General features: G+C 42.6%; 1 protein-coding gene across 6 annotated transcripts in view; it reads left to right on the forward strand.

Annotated features, from left to right (window-relative positions):
* The window catches only part of CCDC60 (coiled-coil domain containing 60), a 155447-nt gene extending 133106 nt beyond the window's left edge, over nt 1-22341 (forward strand). For 5 of the 6 annotated variants that reach the window (XM_065567834.1, XM_065567835.1, XM_065567832.1 and 2 more), the window contains 9 exons: nt 743-1001; nt 6908-6995; nt 8069-8155; nt 10733-10822; nt 13983-14072; nt 14919-15041; nt 16845-16976; nt 19720-19909; nt 21572-22341. In XM_065567834.1, coding sequence (XP_065423906.1) covers nt 743-1001; nt 6908-6995; nt 8069-8155; nt 10733-10822; nt 13983-14072; nt 14919-15041; nt 16845-16976; nt 19720-19909; nt 21572-21679 — 1167 coding nt within the window. In that variant the 3' untranslated portion in view covers nt 21680-22341. The remainder of the gene's footprint in view (nt 1-742; nt 1002-6907; nt 6996-8068; nt 8156-10732; nt 10823-13982; nt 14073-14918; nt 15042-16844; nt 16977-19719; nt 19910-21571) is intronic. The other variant, XM_008172051.4, reaches the window with a different exon arrangement.
* Nucleotides 22342-23242: the final 901 nt, after the last annotated feature.

Consider the following 23242-nt stretch of genomic DNA (forward strand, 5'->3'; position numbering starts at 1 on the left):
TCAGCAAATCTTACAATATTCACAGAACTGTTTCTAAATAGGATGTTTTCCAGATTCCCATGTGGGATTAGGTTAGGGCCCAAATCAACAAGAATCAAGGAATCCAAAGTGAATGCTGATGTTGACATTCCTTTCTGCTCTCATGTTGCTGCGGCTTTTTTTTCTTGCAGCCTAAATTAGACAGAAGTTTCTCTGTTGTCATTTACATTGCCATTATTTAAATGTAGGTTTTCATATTTGATATGAAATCTTCTATTGAGATATGGATTCCTCCAGGGTATTTGCAATGTGATACATTCTGTTTTGATTATCAAGCGTGCAGATTTCAGTCTGCTGAGGTTTCATATTTCTGACACAGGAAATTGATTTCCAGGGTGTGGGAGAGGTGGAGGCTTGAACACTTATCTCTACAGCTTTGACCTTTTTCTCCCTGGAGGTGAAAAAGTTGAGGATTTCTTTATTAGCAAACCTCTATGAAGCTGCTATGCTACTTGTTTGCAAAGTATACTGGTCCACTTGGCACTAATGCCAGAGCCAGAGAAAGATGCAGAGAACAACCCAAAATGAAAGAGACTCCCAATTTAGCAGTTTAGCCAACCTGTTGAATTCGCTGCAGAAAATCTGCGGGACGCAAAAAAGCCCAGAGGAATCCAGTATTGGCATTAGATATGGAAATACAGTGCACCATCCCTGTCAAACGTTGTTATAAAAATTCCCCTCCTTTATTTTCCTTCTGGGTAAGAAATCCTGCCAGAAAGCACCACGTAGTCAGCTTAGCAGGAAGACAAACAAGAAAACATCTATCATAAGCGTCTCTCGGCTTAGTGGTCTGTCATCTCCCCATAGTCGAACTCCTCTGGGCAGCATAAGTTCCCTAGTCCCCAGCTCTGAAGACAATACCAATGTGAATACAGCTCCCATTGATGTCACCAAGGAATGTGAAGACAGTGAGTCAGTACAGAGCAAACAAACCAGAGAGGATGAAGAGCCTGTTTCCCACTGTAAGTTGCCTTTACTTGACTGCACAGTAACAAATGTATTTGCTTCAACAGTGGCCAAGAAGATCTTTATCTTAAAGATACTTCTGGCGGTAGTAGGTCGTATGAGTTTGAGCAGGTCACTTAACCTCTCCATTGTTCCTTCTCTCTATCTGCAAAATGGGGGCAACAAAGCACAATCTCAGGCGAGTATTAAGAGGCTTATTTAATTAACGTTTGTAAAGTGTTTTGGCATCCTCGGACAGATGGCACTACAAAAGTGCATGGTATTGTTATATAAATCAGCACATAATGCTTTTCCCATTACCAGGTTTCTTATTTGCAATGAGCACTACAATCGCTGGACATGAAGCAAATCCTCACATTTTATTTGGCTTGTGCAAAGGGCTTCACAAAGTGGAATGTCCTTTTCATCTTTCCTGTCTGCTTTAAAGACAGAGGTAATCTATTCTAAAATACCTTTATGGATAAAGGACTGCATTGGCTTCATGTACCAGCAGGTGGGTCAGTGAGGTGTCATTTCACTCGAGCAATGTTGCCAGATGGGCAGAGAGGACTGAAGCATCTTCCTGGAAAATCATCAAAACTACTTTGCAGTTTTATATGATAATACAAATTTTATTTGTCTGTATCAGTGCAGCCTTCAGCCATAGCATGCTGTGAGCTGCATTATAAGGTAAGTTTAACTCCTGCTTAAGTCCATTGATGTGCCGTATGCACTGTCTATCCAGGTGCTTTTTTTGTGCTGATATACTGTAGGAGAAAACTATTTACCAGTAATTCAGTTTTGTTTTATTAATCTACATATTCATCCTGCTGCTTCATTTTAATTAATATTATTGGAGGAATTGGGTTTGATTTGCTAGATCATCATGTCCAGTTCTCAGTTGAGTTCAACTTTATGTGCCAGTAGGTTTGGACATCCCATTACTAAGTTCTAATACATCAAGAAAACCTGATTCACAGCTTCAAAAGATTAATCCTCTCAGCTGTGTTATAAGGAAAAAAGTACTTTGCCTAAAGTGAGCAGGAGAAGGGACTGTGGCTCAGAAGATCATGGTACAATTTGTTTCAGTAGCCCTTACTATGATGAAACAATTTGAAACCATTGTGAATGAATTGCTATGGATTTGCCATTGTTCAGCCCATCAAGTTATTCAGATGGCATACAATCCACAACTCGGCAGTTTTCAATAGAAGATGTCTCACAAAAGTAGAACAACTTCTGTAACAACCAGCTGACCCACTGTAATTCCATATGGGGCAGTGGAACTACATAGATATTTTTTTAATTTGGGACTGTTTACTAATGTACACATTACTCATGTATTAATAGCATTTATTTGTATTACTATGTCATCTAGAGGCCCAAAACAAGACTGAGGCCCCATTGTGCGTGGTGCAGTACAAACACAAAATATGAGACAGTCCATACCCCAAAGAGCTTACAAAATAAGGCAGACAAAGGCTGAGTGGGGAAACATGGGCACTGAGAGATGAAGTGACTTTCCCAACAGGTCAGTGGCAGAAATGAGACTAGAACCCAGGTGCCCTGACTCCAAGGCCAGAACTCTGCCCACTGGACCACACTGCTTCTTAGAGGAAGCAAAATAAATTGAACACACTGTTTTGTGAAGTATAGGCAATGCCCGGTGTACTCTGGGCCAAAATAATGCTAACCTCTACAGCATTCAGATATTGTGTTCAGAAGCAAAAAGGAAATTCTGCATCAGCTTTAAGACATTTTTTAAATGATTTTGTTTTTTACCAAGCGAGCTCTGCAGATGAATAATGCAATCCTGACTGTTCTTGGTGTCAATGATTCTGACATTGCACTCCGTTTACTTTCTGCTCCTGGGGGCAGGACGTAGACTTTTTACACCAGGGAAGGTATGAGAGCGAGCGTTGGTTTTTCACACTCAGGACGCAATTGAGGCTTTTGACAATGAGGAAGAGCTGCATCTTTACTTTCCCTCTCTCTTATGACCAACAGTGGAGATGATAGGAAGATTCTGGGGACTTGAATCTTCTAGACCAGGGGTAGGCAACCTGCGGCACGCGAGCTGATTTTCAGTGGCACTCACACTGCCCGGGTCCTGGCCACCGATCCAGGGAGCTCTGCATTTTAATTTAATTTGAAATGAAGTTTCTTAAACATTTTAAAAACTTTATTTACTTTACATACAACAATAGTTTAGTTATATATTCTAGACTTATAGAAGGAGACCTTCTAAAAACGTTAAAATGTATTCCTGGCACGCGAAACCTTAAATTAGAGTGAATAAATGAAGACTCAGCACACCACTTCTGAAAGGTTGCCAACCCCGTTCTAGACTTGAGTAACCCTCAACAGCACCCAGCCACTCGAATGATCGCTGCTCCAATATTTACCGCAGATACTAGCTTCATTTTTCTGCTAAAATTATCACACAAACTGATATTTACACTGTCATCATTAGGCTTCTGAGTTAACGTTCCACTGAGATGAATGGGAATGGTTGACACCTCCGAGTTATTGTTTCCAGTGGTCTGTTTGCATGCTCAAAATGACAACTTTCGGGTCACTTCCAAAATGTGAACCGAAGGTATTCTTCATATTTATAACAGCTAGAAATTTAAAAAAAAAAAAAAAACTCACTTTCTGCAGGACAACACTACAGCAGTGGATGGATTCTGAGGTAAATTCTGTAGCCATAGAATCATGTTAAACACCAGGATGCCTCGGAGCCAGAACAGGAACTGGATTAGAACAGCTCAACTGCCCCTGTAGCTTATTGCTCAAACAGCCCATGAGGCTCCCTATAACTCACACAGAAGTACCATTGAGATGACACATGTTTATTGGAAAACATGTGAGAAATGTATTGCATTGGGCAACTAATCTGCAGATAAATGTGAACATGATTCTTGCAGAGGGTTTTTATTTTGCTTCAGGATTCAGTCTGTAATTTAATATGGAGCCATTTACCTGGCTATAATTTAGTTTGTATTGTTTTGTGACTGCTACTGTATCGAACCTGCTTCCACAAGTTTGATTTCCAACATCACTGACTGGGTGAGGAACTACACTTGTCCAAAGGTTCTGTAAGTCACATCATGTTGACAAGTCAGACGTGGAAGCTGCCATCCTCACAGCTGTGGTATAACAGGCAGGTCAGTTCTGAGGTTGTCTAATTTCTCATTCAGGCTCCCTCTGATTTGTTAAAGGTTTTACAAAGTAGATTAGCGTTTCAAGTTTGCTTTCTTTGCCACATCTAAAAACTTCTTTTAATGTATACCAACTGTATCATCCCTGTTTTGAATCACACAGCGCTAAATGTAATCCTAATTTTTCATGGTTACTGCATAATGGATTATTTGTGCAAATCATTTGAAATGCCAGACGTTTACTTCATATTGATTGAAAAAAATATGTAGGACTGTATCTGAGAAATTAAATGCTAACAGGATTGCTTCTGCTTCTTTAACCAACAATTTAGTGGTGCAATTCCCAGTCTTAGAAAGATATAAATTCCAAAGGAAAGTTATACATATTTGCACAAGGGATCTTCGTTATAAAGCTTGCACTTTAATTGTAGGCTTTCCTCTGGTGTCCATCACTGTAGTAGCTGAGCCTCTCACATACATAAATGGATTTATCCTCATTAGGACCCTGTGAAGTACGTGAATGTCATTAACTCCATTTCACAGATGTGCAACGGAGGCGCAGCATTTCAGCAGCTTTTCCCGGCTCAGACACAGAGTTGGTGGCAGAGCAGAGGTCCCAACCCAAATCTCCTGAGTCACAAGCCAGCATCCCCATCACAAGGCCAACCCTCTTTGCAGCTTTCTCTTTTCTAGTTAGTGCTTAGCTAATTCACAGCAGCGCTGTGAGGATTAATATTTATAGAGCGCTTTGAAGATATACATGCTAAGTACAGGTATTATTATCCCTATTCCTCAGAGGAACTGAGGGTCCAATCCCACAAAATGGTGAGCACATCCTAGCAGATGTGCATTGCCCTCCATTCCCATTGGGTGCTCAGCTTGGCAGGATCAGACCCCAAGGGTATGTCTACACTACAGTCAGAGGGCAGATTGCAGCATGTCTCCACATACCTGAGCTAGCTTTGATCTAGCTAGGCTCAGGTACCAATAGCAGTGAAGCCACAGCACACGGGCTTCAGTGCAGGCTAGGAACACGAGTATGTAGCTAGGGACCTGGGCAGGCTTGTACAGCTTGCACTGAAGACCATGTTGCCATGGCTTCACTGCTATTGATACTCAGGCTAAAGCTAGATTGGATGTGCCTACATATGTGCTGTTATCACCCTCCCTCCCCTGATTTCAGTGTGGACATACTGCAAGGGCTCAGGCTCTGAAGCCAGAGAAGAGATGGGTTTTACAACCTGAGCTCCATCTTGAGCCCAAACCTCTAAACAGCTATTTTTAGAGTCCTACCACAAGCCTGAGTCTGTAGACCTGGGCTCTGAGACTTGCTACCGTTTTTTTTTGCCATGTACACGTGCCTTAAGATTTGTGCAAGGTCATAGTGAGAGTCCCTGTTAGAACGAATCAGAATTAGAACTCAGGACCTTCTGCCTGGGTGCTTAGCACTCTCTAAAATCAGACCACTTATTTAGATGCTTAAATATGGACATAACACCCTAACTATAGGAGCCAGTTTCTTAAAGTTTTGGCCAATCAGGGTTTGTTTGACAACAGATTAAGTCTGTGTGTGTTCTGTAACCTCCTCTGCAATATTTGAATAGGTATTTATTATTTAGTAGCAGTTGTCATTTATATTACCACCCTGCTTGTTTGTGCATAGTGCTTTACTGGGGTTTAAGGAAAGGTCCCTACATTGAGGAACATACAGTTAATTGACTTTAACTTCAAGATGCTGATTCCCTCCGACAAGGAGCTAAGCCCGCATTTCCAGTGGAGCTCACTTAGCATCTCCTAGGATATGTTCAATACCTTGCAGGATCAGCTCAAAATTAGATAGATAATACAATGACTAATAACAGACGCTGGTGGATGGTGTCTAGGGAGAGGGAATAGGGCTCTGGGCAGAACACTGTATTGATTATCTTATTGTATTTCTTGTGATGGGCTGTTTGCTTTGTTTAGTAGTTGGGCACCAAAGCAGCAGTGGATTAGTGGTGGAAAGGTCCTCAGAAGAAGTGAGTTTTGAGGAGGAATTTGAAGAACAGTGAGTTCATCTGGCACTCAGGGGGAGAAGGGCTATTCAAGGTATGGGAAAACATGAGAGCACACAGTCACAATGGAGAGAAGGTGATAAAGGTGATAACACAATGAAAGTAGAAAGAAAGAAAAAGGATGGACAGGCAGGTATGACCAAGTAAGGACTTGTTGAGGATAAATTATCAGCTTTAAATGCATCATGGTAAGGATATATCTCTCGTCAGATGTTAAATTCCGTAGTTCATTTTAAAGAAGGATGTAGTGACACAATAGATTAAGTTGTGATGTTTACAAATATGGCCTAAGAATGCTAATAGCATGAGCATAGGAATTTTGAAGTGGGCCTTGGGTACCGTTTGTTAAAAGTTGCCTACTTTTCTAATTCCTGCATAATAATTTTGGATAAACATTAAAGAAGTTAGCGAACTTCTCATTTGTTATTTATTTCGGAGCCAAAGAACAGGGATCCACATTTCCAGTCGTGAATAGTGGTTTGGTATATTTCAATTTCCGAGTGCCCAACTTGAGACATCTAAAAGGAAGTGCTGAATCTCCTCCCTCTGAAAGTCAGGTCCTTCTAAGGTGTCTTAAATTGGGCAACCAAAATCGCTAATCAGAATCAAAACCTGAGGCCAATGTATGCAGCATTCCCTTGTAAAGAGAAGGAGCAGTGGAAGGTCCAGTGGGCACATTTTTATACATGTGTTTGGTTTTTTTATCAGACCTACAGAAATTACTCCAGACCATATACGAAGATGTGGCAAAGAATTTCAGTTCAGAAGATATTGTTAAGAAGACCAGACTGCACAGGTATGCTACATGATTGGATTCTACAGACCTAAGAGAGGCAGTTGACTACAATAGCGCTTACACTGTGCTATTTTTTTTTCAGGATAGTTGCTGATTAAATTCAATATTCAGTGAATTTAGAGGACATTGACATTTCTCTGTATAGGTGACAGAATGGCCCATTTGACTGTGCACAATAAATGTTTATTTTCCAGGTGGACACTCAGTGAATCCTTCACTTACAAGAAAACATTTCATACAATGCCTGTATAAATCATCTACAGCAACTCTATAGAGAAAGAGGCCATTTTCTTCTCAATGTCTATAGAATTGTTTATGCTGCTACCACTGCATTTTCCACATGCTCCCCATAAAATTTCTAGTGGAACTTCTGTCAAATGCACTCTGTAATTATCCCTGGCTTTTAGAAATTTTCACTAGAGTAAACAGTTAGTGCAGATCAATTTTATTCATTCTCATCGTGGTATTGAAGGCTTAGGGTCACTGCAAAGAACACCAAACTGAACATTTTCCAAAAAATAAAGCTTAATATTGCTGTCACTTATAGGCATGCAATGTCACTGAAGTCAGTGGCAGAACTTTGGTCTCCAAAAGACAAACAAGTAAAAAGAGAGGGACAACAGCATAAACCACATTTAAACTTTGTCCTAATGCTACCAGTAATAGTTGTGAGACTCAGTGAGAAGGACCTAGTCTTGACAAGGCTGTTACAGGTGCTGTGATTTCTGCAACTCAGAACTGGACTCTGTGAGTTTTCTGGCTGCTGTGGGTGTATAGATTATGTCTCCTTATTAATTTTCAAGTGTTTTTCTGTCTAGTACTGTTTGTAAATACATATGGGCCAGATCCTCAGCTGGTATAACTTGGGATAGCTCCATTGAAGTCAGCAGAGCTACATCAAATCAAGCTATCTGAAGATCTGACCCACACATCTTTGGGTTATAAAACCCCTAAGCTCCGCAAGAAGCCATGTCTCTTCTCTCAAGATTGACAGCTACAGCTCCAGCACCAATGCTCATGCGCTGGAGAAGGTATATTCTGAACAGTTTCAAGGACGTTGTCTTGCCTTGCAGTTCACCACCAGTATATCAAAGGACTGAGAGAACAAGCCTAGCAGCCTTTAAGGACCAGGAGAGCATACCGGGACAGAGACCTAAAAGGTAGGAACGTTAAAAAAGAGTAATCATGTGATGTAGAATGAGATATGCAGTCATCTTCACAAGTGGAAAACAGCTCATAAAGTCACATGCATGAATCACACCCAGCTTGGTCTGCTGTAAGAGACGGGGGATTGGAGAAGCTGTATTACTAGAGTTGTGCGTTTTCAATATTGGAATTTTGGAATTTTGCTTTAGGGCTCACACTAATATTAATAGGAGCCAGGCAGCTGTGGCTAAAAACGTACCTTTGTGCATTTACATTCACTGGTAATCAAGATGAAACATGGTTTAACCTCTCCACTTTCAGGCCAGCTAAAACTGTGTGGAGTAAGACCCATTTATTGTCCGAGGATGTCTCCCACAATTTGCCAGCATTGGGAATGTGACACGGAGACCTTATGGGGCAAGAATGGTACATGGAACAGCACTGATCCGCTCTCAATTATTCTGGTATATAGAATTATTGAAATGTAGGGCTGGAAGGGACCTTGAGAAGTCATCAAGTAAAACTAGACCATCCTGATAGGTGTTTGTCCAAACTGTTCTTTCAAACCTCCAATGTTGGGTATTTCACAACCTCCCTTGGAATCCTATTCCAGAACTTAACTACACCTGAAGTTAGAAAGTTTTTTTCCAAATATCTAATTTAAATCCTCCTTCCTGCAGATTAAGCCCATTACTGTTTCTCCTACCATCAGTGGGTGTGCAGAACAATCCTCTTTCTAACAGCCCTCAACATATTTGAAGACTGTTATCGGGTCCCCCCTCAGTCTTCTTTTCTCAAACCCAAACATTTTTATTTAACCTTTCCTCCATAGATCAGGTTTTCTAAATCTTTTTTCATTTTTGTTGCTCTTCTCTGGAGTATCTCCAATTTTTCCACATCTTTCCAAAAGTGCAGCACTCACAATTGGAGAAAGTACTCCAGCTGAGGCCTCACCAGTACCAAGTAGAACAGGACAGTTACCTTCCGTGTCTTATATACGACACTCCTGTTAATACAACCCAGAATGATACTAGCCTTTTTCACAACTGTATCAGATTGTTGACTTGTATTCAATTTGTGATCTGCTACAACCCCCAGATCCTTTCCAGAAGTACTACAGCCTAGCCAGTTATTCCCCATTTTGTAGTTGTGCATCTGATTTTTCCTTCCTGAGTGTAGTGCTTTTCTCTTATTAAAATTTATCTTGTTGAATTCAGACCAGTTTCCAATTTGTCAAGGTCCTTTTGAATTCTAACCTTGTCCTCCAAAAGTGCTTGCAACCGCTCCCAGCTTGGTGTCATCTGCACTCCATTATCCAAGTTATTAATGAAAATATTGACTATTACCAGAACCAGGACTGATCCCTGTGGGATCCCACTGGAAATGCCCTCCCAGTCAGGCAGTGAACTGCTAGTAATTACTCCTTGAGTACGGTCTTTCAGCAAGTTGTACACCCACCTGATAGTAATTTCATCTAGATCACATTGCTCCAGTTTTCTTATGAGAATGTCATGTGGGACTGTGTCAGAAGCTTTACTGAAATCAAGATATATCAGCTCTACTGCTTCCCCAGCCCCAAACCAGTAGGCCAGGATGTGGTGTTGAGAATTATTTCTCACACTTAACACATGATAATTATTGTGTTGAATTCACCTCTGAAATTGGAAAGTGGTGGCCTGAACTAGAGGCAATTTGGGCCTATCCATTATAATTGCACCGGCAAAGTGCTCACTTAAGGGTCTCTTAAGCCCAGAAATGGTGTGTGTTTGTCAGAGGGTAAAAAGGGGAGGAATTCCCTACTACAGAGGGTGTTTCAGTAACTGTCTGCCAGCCCCTGTTCGACTGCTTATGTCACTACGCTGTGTCTCGTCTAAGAAATAGAGGATGGGGGCTTCTATTTGAGACTTATTCAAACCCAGGCTAAACTATTGGCTTAATTAGCTATTAATTCAATACCTCTTGTTAGGCCATAATTCTGTTACAGGCAGGACGTGTGTATCTATGCAGCATCTCCAAGCTCATTTTTGAGTTAGGTTCTGATGGAATCTGACGCGTAATGTGAATTTGTCAGTGATAGGAGGAACAAGATGCCATCAGTCTTCCAACTCTCTCCCCTTGGATTGACTAACAGGGAAGAAAGGAGATCAAGCTGCCATGTTCTTCTCCTCCTCACCTTTCAGGAGCCACTGTCGCTGTCAAAGCAAGGGGGAGCATACCACCATTGGGCCTCTGGCTAGATCTATTGCTGCCACTAAACCAGGAAAGAAGAGAGCCTGTGATGTCCCAGCCCTCCACTGAATCTAATTCCATGACTCAGTTTGCCCCAGTTTCTGTAGCCAGTCCCCAGTTCTGTGGTGGGTTCCCCACTACAGACTCAAAGAACACAAGACACATGTTATAATCTGACATTTACTGCAATATTTTTTCCCTTGGTCTGAGTTAAAGGGGAGAGAAATATCAAGTAGAAATCTTATCTCTGGACGGCTCTGAATAAGTCTGTCATATTGGGAGTAATTCATCAGTGCCAGCAGGATGTTTCATATGCTGGAGAAGGCATACTTTGTACATTTTTGTCTTGTCTTGTCTTGTAGTTCACTATCGGTGACGCTGAAGGATGACAGAGTAAACACAACATCCAAGTACCAAGAGAGCTTAACATCACTGGACCAGAGGCCTAAAAGGTAGGCGTCATTACAGAATCTAAACATGTGGCATGTAGTATGCTCCATGCTATCAGCTTCACATGTGGAAAGCACATGGCATGCACATGACAGATAGCATCTTATTGTTATAAGAGTATGGTGTTATAACAATGCTTTCTGACTGTTACTGATTTGCTGTATATTTTGTATTATGTTTTCAATACAGTGCATGGGGATTTGCCTTGGGTTTCCTACTAACATCACTGAGAGTTGTGCACCTAAATTTTGATGTTGACCTTGAAAATGAATTTTCCGTTGTCAACCAGATTTATCTTGCTTGAAATCATAGCTGTTTATCATCTCGGAAATTGTCTACCCCGGTGATGTCTGGGTTTGCAAGGCATACTGTACTATCTTAAGGGATTTGGAATAACAGAGACTCGGTGGGATAACTCACATGACTGGAGTACCGTCATGGATGGATATAAACTGTTCAGGAAGGACAGGCAGGGCAGAAAAGGTGGGGGAGTTGCATTGTATGTAAGAGAGGAGTGTAACTGCTCAGAGCTCCGGTATGAAACTGCAGAAAAACCTGAGAGTCTCTGGATTAAGTTTAGAAGTGTGAGCAACAAGGGTGATGTTGTGGTGGGAGTCTGCTATAGCCCACCAGACCAGGGGGATGAGGTGGACGAGGCTTTCTTCCGGCAACTAGCAGAAGTTACTAGATCGCAGGCCCTGGTTCTCATGGGAGACTTTAATCACCCTGATATCTGCTGGGAGAGCAATACAGCAGTGCACAGACAATCCAGGAAGTTTTTGGAAAGTGTAGGGGACAATTTCCTGGTGCAAGTGCTGGAGGAACCAACTACTGGCAGAGCTCTTCTAGACCTGCTGCTCACAAACCGGGAAGAATTAGTAGGGGAAGCAAAAGTGGATGGGAACCTGGGAGGCAGTGACCATGAGATGGTAGAGTTCAGGATCCTGACACAAGGAAGAAAGGAGAGCAGCAGAATACGGACCCTGGACTTCAGAAAAGCAGACTTTGACTCCCTCAGGGAACTGATGGGCAGGATCCCCTGGGAGAATAACATGAGGGGGAAAGGAGTCCAGGAGAGCTGGCTGTATTTTAAAGAATCCTTATTGGGGTTGCAGGAAAAAACCATCCCGATGTGTAGAAAGAACAGTAAATATGGCAGGCGACCAGCTTGGCTTAACAGTGAAATCCTTGCTGACCTTAAATGTAAAAAAGAAGCTTACAAGAAGTGGAAGATTGGACAAAAGACCAGGGAGGAGTATAAAAATATTGCTCAGGCATGCAGGAATGAAATCAGGAAGGCCAAATCACACTTGGAGTTGCAGCTAGCAAGAGATGTTAAGAGTAACAAGAAGGGTTTCTTCAGGTATGTTAGCAACAAGAAGAAAGTCAAGGAAAGTGTGGGCCCCTTACTGAATGAGGGAGGCAACCTAGTGACCGAGGATGTGGAAAAAGCTAATGTACTCAATGATTTTTTTGCCTCTTGTCTTCACGAACAAGGTCAGCTCCCAGACTGGTCAGCTCCTGCTGGGCAGCACAGTATGGGGAGAAGGTGACCAGCCCTCTGTGGAGAAAGAAGTGGTTCGGGACTATTTAGAAAAACTGGATGAGCACAAGTCCATGGGGCCGGATGCGCTGCATCCGAGGGTGCTAAAGGAGTTGGCGGATGAGATTGCAGAGCCATTGGCCATTATCTTTGAAAACTCATGGCGATCGGTGGAGGTCCCAGATGACTGGAAAAAGGCTAATGTAGGGCCCATCTTTAAAAAAGGGAAGGAGGAGGATACGGGGAACTACAGGCCAGTCAGCCTCACCTCAGTCCCTGGAAAAATCATGGAGCAGGTCCTCAAGGAATCAATTCTGAAGCACTTAGAGGAGAGGAAAGTGATCAGGAACAGTCAGCATGGATTCACCAAGGGCAAATCATGCCTGACTAACCTAATTGCCTTCTATGAGGAGATAACGGACTCTGTGGATGAGGGGAAAGCAGTGGATGTGTTATTCCTTGACTTTAGCAAAGCTTTTGATAGGGTCTCCCACAGTATTCTTGCCACTAAGTTAAAGAAGTATGGGATGGATGAATGGACTATAAGGTGGATAGAAAGCTGGCTAGATCGTCGGGCTCAATGGGTAGTGATCAATGGCTCCATGTCTAGGTGGTAGCCGGTTTCAAGTGGAGTGCCCCAGGGGTCGGTCCTGGGGCCAGTTTTGTTCAACATCTTCATTAATGATCTGGAGGATGGCATGGACTGTACTCTCAGCAAGTTTGCAGATGACACTAAACTGGGAGGAATGGTAGATACGCTGGAGGGTAGGGATAGAATACAGAGGGACCTAGACAAATTAGAGGATTGGGCCAAAAGAAACCTGATGAGGTTCAACAAGGACAAGTGCAGAGTCCTGCACTTAAGACGGAAGTATCCCATGCACTATTACAGACTAGGGACCGAATGGCTAGGAAGCAGTTCTGCAGAAAAGGACCTAGGGGTTACAGTGGACAAGAAGCTAGATATGAGTCAACAGTGTGCCCTTGTTGCCAAGAAGGCTAACGGCATTTTGGGCTGTATAAGTAGGGGCATTGCCAGCAGATCGAGGGATGTTGTCATTCCCCTCTATTTGACATTGATGAGGCCTCATCTGGAGTACTGTGTCCAGTTTTGGGCCCCACACTACAAGAAGGATGTGGAAAAATTGGAAAGAGTCCAGCGGAGGTCAACAAAAATGATTAGGGGGCTGGAGCACATGACTTGTGAGGAGAGGCTGAGGGAACTGGGATTGTTTAGTCTGCAGAAGAGAAGAATGAGGGGGGATTTGATAGCTGCTTTCAACTACCTGAAAGGGGGTTCCAAAGAGGATGGATCTAGACTGTTCTCAGTGGTACCAGATGACAGAACAAGGAGTAATGGTCTCAAGTTGCAGTGGGGGAGGTTTAGGTTGGATATTAGGAAAACCTTTTTCACTAGGAGGGTGGTGAAGCACTGGAATGGGTTACCTAGGGAGGTGATGGAATCTCCTTCCTTAGAGGTTTTTAAGGTCAGGCTTGACAAAGCCCTGGCTGGGATGATTTAGTTGGGAATTGGTCCTGCTTTGAGCAGGGGGTTGGACTAGATGACCTCCTGAGGTCCCTTCCAACCCTGATATTCTATGATTTGTTTTTTCTTGCAGTTCACTATCTGTGACTCTGAGGGAGGACAAAACAACCACAGCAACCTTTAAGGAGGAGGAGAGCACAAAGCACATAAAGAGGCCTAAAAGGTAGGTAGCATGCTGGATGCAATGCTCCTGAGGGGCATTCATGTGGAAAGCAAAACTGTAAGCAAAACCCTGCTAGAGTATATGTACTATCTGACACACAAACTGCTCGGTTTCCATGCAATACCATGTGGATTTTGTCATATGATTCCCATGTACATTAATGTGAGTTGTGAAGCCAAATCTATGGATTTTGCCTTAACTACTTACCCTTCTGTGTTTAATTCCACTACTGGGCAAAAAAAGCCTAGTTAAACCTTACCAGTTGCAGATTATATGAAAGAGTGTGAGATCATAATCATTTATTAGCAAAGAGGCTGCCTGTCCTCTTCACAGTGTCTGGTATTATTTGCAATTTGCAGTCTGCTCTTTATTTATATTTCATGTAGTTTTGCTTCAGTTCCCTGTTTTGGATGATTTCTATAACTAACCAACACAGTGCAAATTATGAATTTTTCAAATGAATCTGCAACTAGAAATTTGCTGCCCATGAATATTTCAGAATTCAAGCTAGCAATTCGTGGTTTGTGAATATTCCTGCTAGTTAATCTCAAGCACTCGATTTGTCACCCCCAGAAGGGTGAACACTAAGACGTTGTGGATGTGATGAAAAGATTTGTTTTTGAATTCAGATGAATATTTGCTGACCATTTTTTCTAGTACTTGTTCAGTTCTAAACCCAGCTCTGTACTCCTTCATTTGCATGTTTATGACCAGGAATGTCCTAACTTTTAATCTGAGAGCTGAGGCTTTCAAGTCACATCACTTTACAAAGCTCTGTGTTCTGAGCTGCCCAGCACTGTTTCACAGAAACGAATAACTATGGCTTTTGTGTGCTTTCACCTGCAGCTCCCATGCCAGCTATTTCATTCAAAGTAAATATAATTTGTGTGCTGAGATGAGGCAGAAGTTCTCTGCAGTAGCTGAAGAAGCAGCTTTTTGTTTGCATGACAACCTGGAGATCCTTGAACGGTAAGAACTTGAATGTTTGCTGTATGCTGTCAAAGCACTGCATGCCTCACTTCTGTAACATACTTAGGACGTGCTCTCAAACCTTTTAGAGATGGGTCTGCTAACTTCGGTGGAGTGGTACCAGAGTAATGGCATATGGCGTATATGCCCAGCTGATTTTAGGGGTACCCATGCAAGGATGTACACTCTGGGCCAAATATTCAAGCCCCTGTGCTGAGATTTGTCTGCATGATTCCTAAGGACATTGCACAGAATATTTACCTTTACATGTGTAATTTACAGGCACTGGGAAAAAGTTCCCCCAAACTTCAGAGTCCATTGTCGTCTTTACATTCTAGCCAGTTGATTCAGTGGACTCAGTGATGTTCAACAGTATATCTTCAATTAACTTTTTCCAGGCTGAAGGCAGCCTTCCTAGTTTGTCACACAAACCTCTTAAACTGCTGCTAAGGTTTCAAATTCCAGTGTAACCCTTGGTCCAAGAATCCCAGTCCCTCTAGCACAGCACATTTGGAGTGTTGGATTTACTTACTTTTGAAGCTAATCCTTGTTCTCCCAAAGAGCGGCTACTCAGTCACCCCAAATTAGAGCCAATCCGCACATGATCTGTAGGGTCATCCGCCATCGCTATGTGAATCACTGTCCTTTCACATTACTGCGCAATTGTAGTGTCTACAGTTGCAGCCATCTGTTTCATGCGTAGGACAAGTGAGCAGCCTTCTCCCAGGCCTGCTTCAATTCTGGTCCATTGATCAGCCAGCATTGGTCATCCTTTCCTCTAGAAAGATTGAAATGTTTCACCTATGACTCATCTGAGCGCTATAGCTGTAGAAAATAAGAGACCTGAGATCTCTCTTCACATAGTTATTTTAAAGGGCAGTATCCCCAGTTTCTCCTCCTGCCACACCACTCTTACATTCACGCCTCTACTGGTATGTTAGGTCCTCTCCAGAGCCCCAAAGTGTTTTCTCTGCCACCTCTCATAGTCACCCATTGTGACTGCATGAAGAATTGACTGATTCTTGGATCTTTCAGGATAAAAGAACAAATCAGACCCTATCTAATTACCTGAAACCATTCCACCTTCACTATAAACTCATAAAATCTCACAAGAGTAGCAGGGTAGATCAGTATTTGGATGAGGGGACTCTGAGGATCACCTGGATGTGACAGGAACTAGTGATGGATGGTAATTCAGTAGGTGGCACTCTATTGGCTGAGTTCACCCTAAACCAAGGTCCCATTGTGGTGATGATGGGGACTGTGCTGCTGAAGAAGCTGCTTTTGGATGGGAAGAGAAGCAGAGGTCCGGACTACTTGTGGTCAATATACCTGGATGGGGCTTTTTGTACGATATGGCATATTAGTGTGGTATCCTGGACAAAATACCAGCTCAGGTAATTAAATTCTGCCTATTCTCCCTAGGGTTTCAGATATTTAAAATAGTATTCTTTCTTCCTGCCCTGAGTTATGTAGTATTGCAGTATGCTCTTAAATACCAGATACTTTACAACTCAGAGGTGACTGCATTTCAGTGTCAGATGATTTGATCCTTAAGTATATACTTTACCTAGCTCACTAAATTGACGGAGGCTTTAATTAATTGTTAGTAAATCGTTCGGAGAGACTTAATTTATAAAGCGCTATCAAAGTGCAAAATATTACTAGTAGCGATGGCCTGAACATGCTCTATTCTTCTCATCTCATTGCCTTCCACCATCCTAAGTATCTTCCCAGCTAACGTTCAATCAGAATGTTAATTTTTAAAATATGCGGTCTTAATTTTTTGAAGTATATTTGTAGGAGGCGGGAGGAGAAGAGTTCTCAGAAATACCAATCTTTAAAAAACATCACGTATTTTGAGAGAGACCTAGAAAGAATGAGACAGTGTGGCCTGAGAGCGGAAAGAGAACATGACGAAGATGAACGCAACTGGTAAGGAAGGAAGAGCTAAACACCCCCCCAGAGCATTTCCTCTAGGACCAAAAGCTCTTCTTTATTTTCAGCTTTTTTTTTCTATAAAACCAAAAGAAAGTCGTCTTAGAAACCTGTAAACCCTCTTAAATACCATCGCTCAGGGCTTGATTTTACCACCCTTATAAACACTGTCTAAGTGAAGATGCAACAATGATATCCAGGACCAGATTTCACCTTGTGTTGCAAATCTGCTTGGTGAAGATGGGAGGAGAGAGGGTGTAAGTAGCTTGTTTCCATTTTAAAAAGGTCTGATGCCTCCAGGCAACTCTGCATCTCCTCTCCATCTCCAGCTTATGGCCTTATAGGAGGCATAAGTTTGCAAAACACTTTGGGATTCTTAGGATGACAGGCCTTCTATAAGTATACATTGATCCATACATAATGTGGTGTTGGAAATGAAAACTTGTGTTCCTATTAGCAATGATGATGATGGAGAGGACTTTGCCTCCAGCTGCCTATCCATCACACATGTTTGAAGAACATTTCCCCGCTAGTGTTTATAAACTGCACCCAGATATCGACTTCATCCCTCCCAGGGGCAAAAGGCATCATCACCACGAGATAAGCAGGCACCTCTCAATAAAGCACTCCTGCAGAGCTCCAGCCTTTGATGATGGGAATTAGATAGCTATATCGCACAGCACAGAAAATAGGGCTGCTGCGTCAGTCTTCCCTCAGTGAATCCACTGAAGTAAAGTGGCGGCAGATTTTGTGTCGAGAGTCTACGTTCCAGATGCTTATTCTGAACTGACCCTAACTGAGAATGAGTTAGAAGCAAATGTTGGTCTATTTAGAAAAGCTGCATTTTGCATTGTAGCGCATACTCACCCCACCTGCCTCCCAAATCAAAGGTCTGGTCTAAGTTTGGAAACTGTGCCACTATAACTGTCGAGTAGGGGTGTGATTTTATTTTACTGCTTTAATTGTATCTGTACAAGCCTAGGGTGGATGTATTTATACAAGTATAAAAGAACCTTATAACAGTATCGTTATTCCCATACAAGAATATCTGTTCTGGTGTAAAGCACCTTTTTACTAATAAAACTGCATCCATAGGAAGGCCAGGTCTACACTGAAAAGTTTTACTGGAATACCTATGGTTAGGGAGGGGGTGATTTATTATTTGTTAAGCAACACGGCTATGCCAGTAAAAGCATCAGTGTAGATGCAGTTATACCTCTAAAAAGATCTACACTGCAAAGTTTTGCTGGCAGAGCTCCGACAGGTAGGAGTATGAAAAAATCACACCGTTAGCCGCGTAGCTCTGCCGGGACAACCCCTGGTGTAGGCACAGCTAAGATGACCGAGTGCTCCTGCCAGCTTAGCTAATGTCATTCGGAGAGGTGGTGTCACTATGCAGGCAGAACCACTTCTGCTGGCTTATGCTGCAGCTCCCCAGGGGGCTCTGCTGGTCTAGCTACGCTTGCCCAGGCTCGGTAGTGTAGATTAGCCCTAATTTTGCTTATATTGGTACAACCAGCATAAACTGTACTGATGATTATAAGCACTTTTATGCAGCCATCACTGTGCCCACGCTAAAGGATCTTTGCCAATTTCACTTTACTGCTATAACGATATTGACAAAACCCTCCTAGTGTAGACAAGGCCTAGGGAGGTTGTATTACTTTACCTATGCCAGCATGCTTAAAATGGGATCACTTTCTAGTGCAGCTTTTCTTGAAGTGGGGAAGAGGAGGGGCAGGGGTGGGGCCTTGGGGGAAGGAGTGGAGTGGGGGTGGGGTTTGGGGCTGAACGGGGGATTAAAATTTTTAAATTAAAATGAGGGTCCTCAGGTTGCTAAAGTTTGAGAACCGCTGACTAGACAAGACCTAAACTGTCTCCCCTTATCGGTTCTGGGAAGAACCTCCTCTTGCTGCTGACAGACTGATACGCGGTATCTTCAGCTGGAGGGAGACCGCACTTGCTGCTAAAGACTAGTTGATGTGCTGGCAAATTCCAGACCTGCAGGGGACAAGGGGGAGAAGCCACCACACTTCCACAGACACATACAGTCTGGAGGGGTTGGAGACATCAGTCTCCAGGGCTGTCAAAGCAGCACTACAAAAATTTATACAGGACATTAAAAAAAATGTGTCTTTTCACAAGAGCTTTATTGTTATTGTAATGTATAATTCTCCTCTTGAGTCTCCATATTCAGAGTGAAATGGCAAAGATTGAAAGTTACAAGCACACTCTCACATCAGTAAGATTTATCTCAGCACGTACTGGGGAAAAATATGATGACAGCAAGGGGAAAAGGGACAGTAAAGAAAATCAGAAAGTGTGTCAGATCAGGCTGTGATTGCTTCGGAAAATCTATAGAGGCTAAACAAGAGAGAGAAGAGATGAACAGGGCAAATCAGAAGTAAAATGGAAACATTTGTCAGTATTTTATTGTTTGCTTTCACACCAAAGGTTTGTCATCCGGAATGTAAATGACTAATCAGGGGATCTCTTTTTAATGCCGTACAAAGGAAATTGGGTGCACAGTCCTGTTAACAATAGAAACAAAGCTTCTTTGCATCATTCCCTGGCATGTAATGCTCAGTGAAGCGTCCCACAAAGACATTTTTTCTCACATTCTGTGACGGGGGAAAGGTGTGGGGGGGGGCAAATAAAGCAGGTAAGTCTGAGGTGCCCAGCAGTGTAAACATCAGTTTCAAGGGCGTTTATTTCAGCTCTGCTCTGCTGGCTCTTACAGGTTTTCCAGTTTGCTGTCCAGAATCCCAGATGCTGTGAAGAATGACAATCACACACACAGAATCTTAAAGAAACTGGAAAAGTTTGGCAAGAACCCGGATGTGAGAATCCGTCCCACCACCTTTCTGAAGGTGCTGAGTGAGCTACGTGTATGGGAGTTGTGTTCTCCAGACATCTGTGCAGCCGTGGAGGTGATGAGAGTCCATCTGTTAGTGTTCTAATCCTGGGGGGCAGGGTGGGGAGGGAAGGCATCCTGCAGTGTGATTTACCCAATGGAAGGTTACAAAGATACATGATTTGGGACGATGGGGCCACGTCCCTGCAAAATGGGGATCATAATATCCACCTTTGTAAAGCCCTTTAAACTCTTTGGGTGAAAGGTGCGATGTAACTGAGAAGTATTATTAATGATTATTGTTTTGTTGGTGGTATTTCATCACTGATTTTATTTGCTGCCAGAGTGAAAGTGACTGCAGGTTAGTATAAGTAGAATACATGCAGAGGGACATTCAGTTGTTGCTGTGCTCTGGAAAGGCTTGTATTTCACAGATGTGATGTGTGCCAAGCACTAGAGAATAAGAAGCACACTAGTGAACTGTGAAATCTGCAGATTTATTTGAAGAGGCTTCAGCAACATGTGAATAAAAGCTGCTCTGGTTATGTGTAAAGACCTACTCAAGTGGCTCAAGTAAAGGGCTCTAGAAATAATCTGCACAAGGGAACGAAGAAAGAGGGAGAGAAGGAAAGATGGAAGGGGAAAAGGAGAGGTTATGTTAAATATAGATTGTGGATGCTAAATAAGTAACTTACTCTAAACAAGGCAATGTTGCCACCTTGTGGTTTCTATTGTTATCACAGCCCTTTCCTCTCCTGGTTACAGTATCAGCCGAAAACCCGCAACAGTAACCTGTTAAATATAATAACAACACACACAAGCTGCTCATCTACATCAGATAGACTATACACATCTATACACAAACTAGACACATCTATACACAAACTAGACACATCTATACACAAACTAGACACATCTGTGTCATGAGATTAAAAAGGCCAAGTTCTTCCAACACCCAGAAAGCTTGGGGATAGTTTAACTGCACTTCTTGGTGACTTACAAAAAGGTAACCATTGTCTCCGGAGCGCTGTCTTGTGTAATCATACCAGGAACTCCCAAAGTAGCGCCAGAGAGGCTCCCCTTACCATTATGCACACTTCATGAAGCCTAGATTCTCTGTTGCCTGCCAGTTACTCTGTATCTCTTTATCTTTGATTGTGGCTTCCACTCTGTGCCCTTTGCATGCTCTTCCTTCACACTAGTGTTAGGAATGACACTTAAAACAAAAAACTACTACTGTTACTGAGTTTTGTTTCCAGCCTCTTCTACCTTCTCCACAAGCATCCACAAAGGAGGGCTCTAGTGTTCCTTCTGCCTGGATCTGATAAAGGCAGTGGGAGTATTTCAGGAAGAGGAAAAACCCCATTCAGTGTCAGCTGCTTGACACTTCTCCAAACCAACACTTTGATTCATCTTTAAGCCAATTTAATGTAACACAACTCTGGGTAAAAGAAAAGCTTTACACTTTATACAACCTTAGCTCTGCAGGTTTTAGGGTGTAAATAATACTGAAGATCATAGCGGCTTCAATTTTAAAATTCATTTTAATTAACATGCACTATTAAAGAAACTTGTATTAAAAGACTTACTTCCCTTTTCATTTTTATCGCACCAATCTAAAGGAGGTTAGCATGCTAACAGTTTGCAGGCTCTATGGTGGTTGTCCCACAGTCAGATGGTATCAGTATCTCTTATATATAATATAAAGCGCTAAGGAAAATGCCCCTTTATTTTTCAGTTTGTGCGTGAAAATATTGTTCAGATGCCAGAAGAGGATTACAAAGCGTGGCTTCAGACTCGAGTCAGAATCCCCAGAAGAGCTCATAGTGCTCCACCCTTGTGCTGAAAGGTCAGAGGAGCTGGTTTCCTGGCCACAAGAGGGAAGTCTTGGTGCTTCAGACAGAGATCTGGTTCCTGGTGAGATCTGCCTGAATGAGGGCTGGGGAAAAAAACTTTGGAAACCGCTCCAATTGTGTATGCTCGGTAGCTATTGAAATGTGTAACTCCACAATGCTCATCTTAACACCAGCCCATATTTACCCAGTGACCACCAAGAAAGAGAAACCAAATATTGCAGTCCCTTTCCAGGTAGCCTTATGGGACTGCAGCAAGAGCTCACTCTCAGGTTGGCATGTAGAATTAAGACAAGTTGTAAACCACAATATTATACAAGTGCTTCAAAAACATTCCTCAAATAGCAATGGAGAACTGAGAATCACCAACACCTTTTCATTGGCTCACCCTTTTCCATTATAGAACCTTCTGCTTTAGATTTGTAGATAGAGAAAACCGATCTTAGTTGTTACAGTCTGTTCTGCACTCAGTTTTGCCATCTTGCCCTTGCTTTAAAAAAAAATCCCCAGCACTGGAACATTTTAAGCTTTGAGCCAAATCCTTTCTGTGTTAGTTTTTGTATCTTAGTTGAAATGTTTGCGTTTGTTCTCTACAATTTTTTTAGGAATATCCACGTTGCATTGGTTTTGCTTTATTAAAATCACGATTCAAGTGTTCTGTATTCTGGGGTGCTTTTCTATAACTGTTCATTTTCCAGTTGCGGCTGCCAAAAGCGGACAGATGTCCTTTCACCTGCTCTTCTGAGTGCTCAGTTATCATCCGTCCGCTGTTCGCTAAGAGGGTAGAATGACTCCTCCTCAGCAGGAGAGGGGACTAAAGAGACTATTACTGAGTGACCCCTCCAGGGAAACGTATCATTTCACCCCCCCAGTTTGACTCATCAGTGCCATCCCTGGGCACAGGAGTGCAACGACAGCACAAGGTGTTAGTTCTCTGTCATTCCTAGATACTACAGCTCTTCCCATTAATAGTAAATCTGGCATTTCGGTGACTAAGCCTGAAATAAGAAAAAAGCCACTCGGCTTGGGATTTCCAGGCCTTGTCAAAGCTTCCGGCAGAACATCTGGTTATGCAGAACCCTAGAGTTCAATTCATCTTCCAGCCACAAGACGAAGGAAAACCAGACTAAAATCAGGATCAAGGTCAGTACGATGATCATTGAATGTCAGTAACGCTTTGTTAGCGAACGTGTGATAGGATGGCCTGGCTATTTTACTCTCCTTGGAATCTGTAAATATGGCTTGTGTTACTGTGGTATCACTTCCGTTTGTATGCCAGTCATACTTCATTACTTGGCTTGCTGTGACATCGTGTGGTGATAGTTGATATTACATTCAACCTAAACCAAACGTAGGATTGGAGGGGAACTTCTGGGTTATCAAGTTCAGTCCCCTGCTGTTGCAGGCAACCCTGTCTCATAATTAAGGCTACGATTTTGTCACAGAGCTCATGGAAGTCACAGATTCTGTGACTTCCAAAGACCTCTGTGACTTCAGCCCCGGCTGCTGGGACCTGCAGGGTCCCCCTGGTGCCTACTACAGCACCAGGGAGCTGT

Source organism: Chrysemys picta, chromosome 15 (assembly GCF_011386835.1).
Source record: "Chrysemys picta bellii isolate R12L10 chromosome 15, ASM1138683v2, whole genome shotgun sequence".
Classification (NCBI taxonomy): domain Eukaryota; kingdom Metazoa; phylum Chordata; order Testudines; family Emydidae; genus Chrysemys; species Chrysemys picta.